Source organism: Colobus angolensis, unplaced genomic scaffold, assembly GCF_000951035.1.
Source record: "Colobus angolensis palliatus isolate OR3802 unplaced genomic scaffold, Cang.pa_1.0 Scaffold72, whole genome shotgun sequence".
In the NCBI taxonomy this organism is placed as follows: domain Eukaryota; kingdom Metazoa; phylum Chordata; class Mammalia; order Primates; family Cercopithecidae; genus Colobus; species Colobus angolensis.
Window position 1 is genome coordinate 5,364,515 of NW_012120932.1, and position 3,543 is coordinate 5,368,057.

The 3,543-nt window shown below is 50.4% G+C and overlaps 1 protein-coding gene across 1 annotated transcript in view; it reads left to right on the top strand.

Annotated features, from left to right (window-relative positions):
- The window catches only part of SLC35D2 (solute carrier family 35 (UDP-GlcNAc/UDP-glucose transporter), member D2), an 80,107-nt gene that overhangs the window by 10,136 nt on the left and 66,428 nt on the right, over positions 1-3,543 (top strand). Inside the window, exon 2 of the mRNA XM_011927542.1 lies at positions 1-103. Coding sequence (XP_011782932.1) covers positions 1-103 — 103 coding nt within the window. The remainder of the gene's footprint in view (positions 104-3,543) is intronic.

Here is a 3,543-nt window from a genome sequence, read left to right on the forward strand (position 1 = left end):
CGCGGCTGCCCTCGCGGGTGGCCCGGCTGCTGTCGGCGCTGTTCTACGGGACCTGCTCCTTCCTCCTCGTGCTGGTCAACAAGGCGCTGCTGACCTCCTACGGGTGAGGCGGGGCCCGGGCCGGGGGTCTGCGGGAGTGCGGGGCTGCCCCGTCCTCCGTGCGCTTCCGCCGCGCCCGGGACGGGGCGGGTGGGGACGGGGACCCTGGAGTCTCAGCCGGGCACATGGGCCGAGTTTCCCAGGCGCCCTCCGGGAACTCGCGCGGCTTTCCACACTCAGGCCACAACCTGAGAAAGTCCTTCTCCTCTTCCTGGGCGCGCCTGCCCTGCCGCGGGGCGCCCCGTCCTAGGCGGGCTGGTGGAGCCCAGACAGATGCTTGCACACACCCAGCGAGCTGAAAACAGGGGTTCCAATGCCTGCTTCAAAGGACGCAGTTCCTTACACTCTAGATCTCCATGTTCAGCGGTCAGGTACTCCTGAGCCAATAAGTCTATATTGATTGACTGCTCATTCTCAGATGACCAGCGTGTTCATGGAAAACTCGGGAAAACAATTGGAAGTTCATAGGAAGTCCTTTTTTGGATTAGTGTGAAGTAAAACAGCAAATCTGTGCTGTCTGGAACCTATTTGTAAGGACTAGAAAATCCTGCTTAATTCTGCTACCATTGTAGCGGCACTGATAAAATTGTGGATTTAGACCCAGCTCCACCAGTTAACAGCTGTCTCTTTGGACCGGTCTCATCGTCAACAATTTTTTCAGATGCAAAAAACTGAATGATTGCAATCGTGTTAATTACCTTCCAGGGCTCTGCGCGAGCTGAAGGCTGTTTGCAAACTCTACTGTTACAAGAATGTGCCATCAACATTTCAGAGCCCAAAGAGACCTAGAGAGTGTCTTAGCTAGAGAGTATCTTAGGGTATCAGCTTTCTTATTTTATGTATATATACCGATTGAGCTTATGTGGGTCTCAGTTTTCTCGAATATAAAATAAGAAAGCGGAGGCTGGATGAGGTGGTTTGCACCTGTAATGACAGCATTTGGGAGGCCAAGGCAGGCATACATATATAATATATACTATATATAATTATATATAGTATATATTATAAAATATAAATGTATACATATAGTGTGTGTGTGTATATGTATATATAATTGTTTTGAGACAGGGTTTCACTCTGTTGCCCAGGCTGAAGTGTAGTGACACAATCATGGCTTGCTGCAGCCTGGACCACCTGGGTTCTAGCAATCCTTCTGCCGCAGCCTCCAGAGAAGCTGGGACCATCGGTGTGCACCACTACACCGGCAATTTTTTTGATTTTTTTGTACAGGTGGGGTCTCAGTGTGTTTCCCAGGCTGGTCTTAAACTCCTGCACTCGAGGGCTGCTTTGGCCTCTCAAAGTGCTGTGATTACAGGTGCAAACTATCATCCAGCCTCACCTTTCTTATTTTATATTTGAGAAAACTGATACCCACATAAGCTCTATTGGTTGTACCTCCAACAGATATTTATTAAGCACCTACTAAATACTGAGCCCACCGCAAGCACCAGGTAAGCCTCTGTGAATAGCACAAGGTCCCTGCTCTGGAGATTCTGCTTCAGTGGTGGAGACAGAAAACAAACAAGTAGGTTCCTGAATAAACGAGACACTTTCAGATCTGACATGAGAGTGCCTGGGCTGGAGTAGCTGTCACAGAGCATTCCAAGTAGAAGTGAGCAGCACGTGTGCGACGTGCTGAAGTGGGCACGAGCTTGGCTGCTGGAGGAACAGAGAGAAGGTCACTGTGCCTGGGCGGGGAGGTAGGCGGGGAAGGCGGGAGTCGGCTCTTTCTCTCATTTGTGGCTTTCACTAAGCACTTGTGATGCACCCGCACTGTTCCAGGAGAACAGTGTTTTCCTGCTGTTCTTGGGAAAGAGAAGTGAAGAGAGCAGATCAGAATCCTTAACTTCATGGAGCTGCATCCTTGTGAACCAATCAATGAGCCAGTAACATTTGCATTATGTCAGATGTGACCAAGGTGCTGGGGAAAAAATAAGACAGGAAAGGGAGTGAGGGAGAGAGGGAGGGGAGAATATGCAGTGTGAGCATGATCAGTGGAGCCTCAGGAGGAGGTGGCATTGGAGCCATGACCCGGAGTGAGGTGGGGACATAAGCCACACCGGGGGACGGGGGGAAGAGCATTCCAGGCCTGGAGGAGTGAGGAGTTTGAATGGGAATGGTACCAGATGGGATCTGAGAGCAACGGATTGCTGGCCTGTGTGGGGCCTTTGGAGGCCACCGCGAGGGCTCTGGCGTCAGCTCTGAGTGAGATGGGAGCCACGCAAGGTGTTGGGCAGGGGAATTACATGATCTAAATCACTCTGGCTGCTGTGTTGAGAGCAGATATCTGGGGACCAGGGTGGAAGGATGAGACGGGATAAATAGTTGTAGTTTCGTGCTAAATGCAATTGGAAGCCCCCTGGCAGGTTTTGACATGGGAGTGACCTGACACAATTTGTGTGATTAAAAAGATCTCTCTGGCTGGCAGGCAGGTAGAGAACTGACAGTACTGGCAGCAGGGAGAGGGGTTAGAAGCCACTGCAGGGCTGCAGGTAAAGACGGCATGGACTGGGCAGGGCATAGCAGCAGCGGTAAAAGGAAGGGATGGATTTGGGATTTTTTTTGGTGATCCTGTGGCCGTCCGTATTCTTGGCAAGGTCTCTCCAGTGTATTACAGCCTGCTGCCTGGTGTCCATGGGAAACACAGCCTGCCTCAAGGAAATGAACGTGGACATACCGTACCTAAACCTGGAGCATTTGACACGGAAGCTAATGAAGGAAAAAGAAAACTTAAACACTTACAACAAAAAAAAGAAAAAAGACTGGGTATGGTGGTTCACGCCTGTAATCCCAGCACTTTGGGAGCCTGAGGCAGGCAGATAATGAGGTCAGGAGTTTGAGACCAGCCTGGCCAGCGTGGTGAAACCCTGTCTGTACTAAACACACACACACACACACACACACACACACACACACAAAATTAGCTGGGCATGGTGGTGCACGCCTATAATCCCAGCTACTTGGGAGGCTCAGTCAGGAGAATCACTTGAACCCAGGAGGTGGCAGTTGCAGTGAGCTGAGATTGTACCACTGCATTCCAGCCTGAGCAATAGAGCAAGACTCAGTCTCAAAAAAAAAAAAAAAAAAAGGAAAAAAATACCAGAAAATGAGAATGCTATTAATGGGCTTGTTTGGGAGTGGCCAGTCATTATGTCAATGACAATTGAAGATAAGTCTTCATTTTGTGCACTTGAGTGAGCAGGGTGCTGACTGGCCATGGCAGTCAACGCCTCCAAAACCCAAGTCCTCTTGTTGGAAGCAGGTGCCAGCAAACCATGGTTAGTGCTTTGAAGATGAAGGGCAGTGTTCAACCAGGAAGAATTACGATATAAGACACCTCCTGGCCGGGCGCGTGGCTCAAGCCTGTAATCCCAGCACTTTGGGAGGCCGAGATGGGCGGATCACGAGGTCAGGAGATCGAGACCATCCTGGCTAACACAGTGA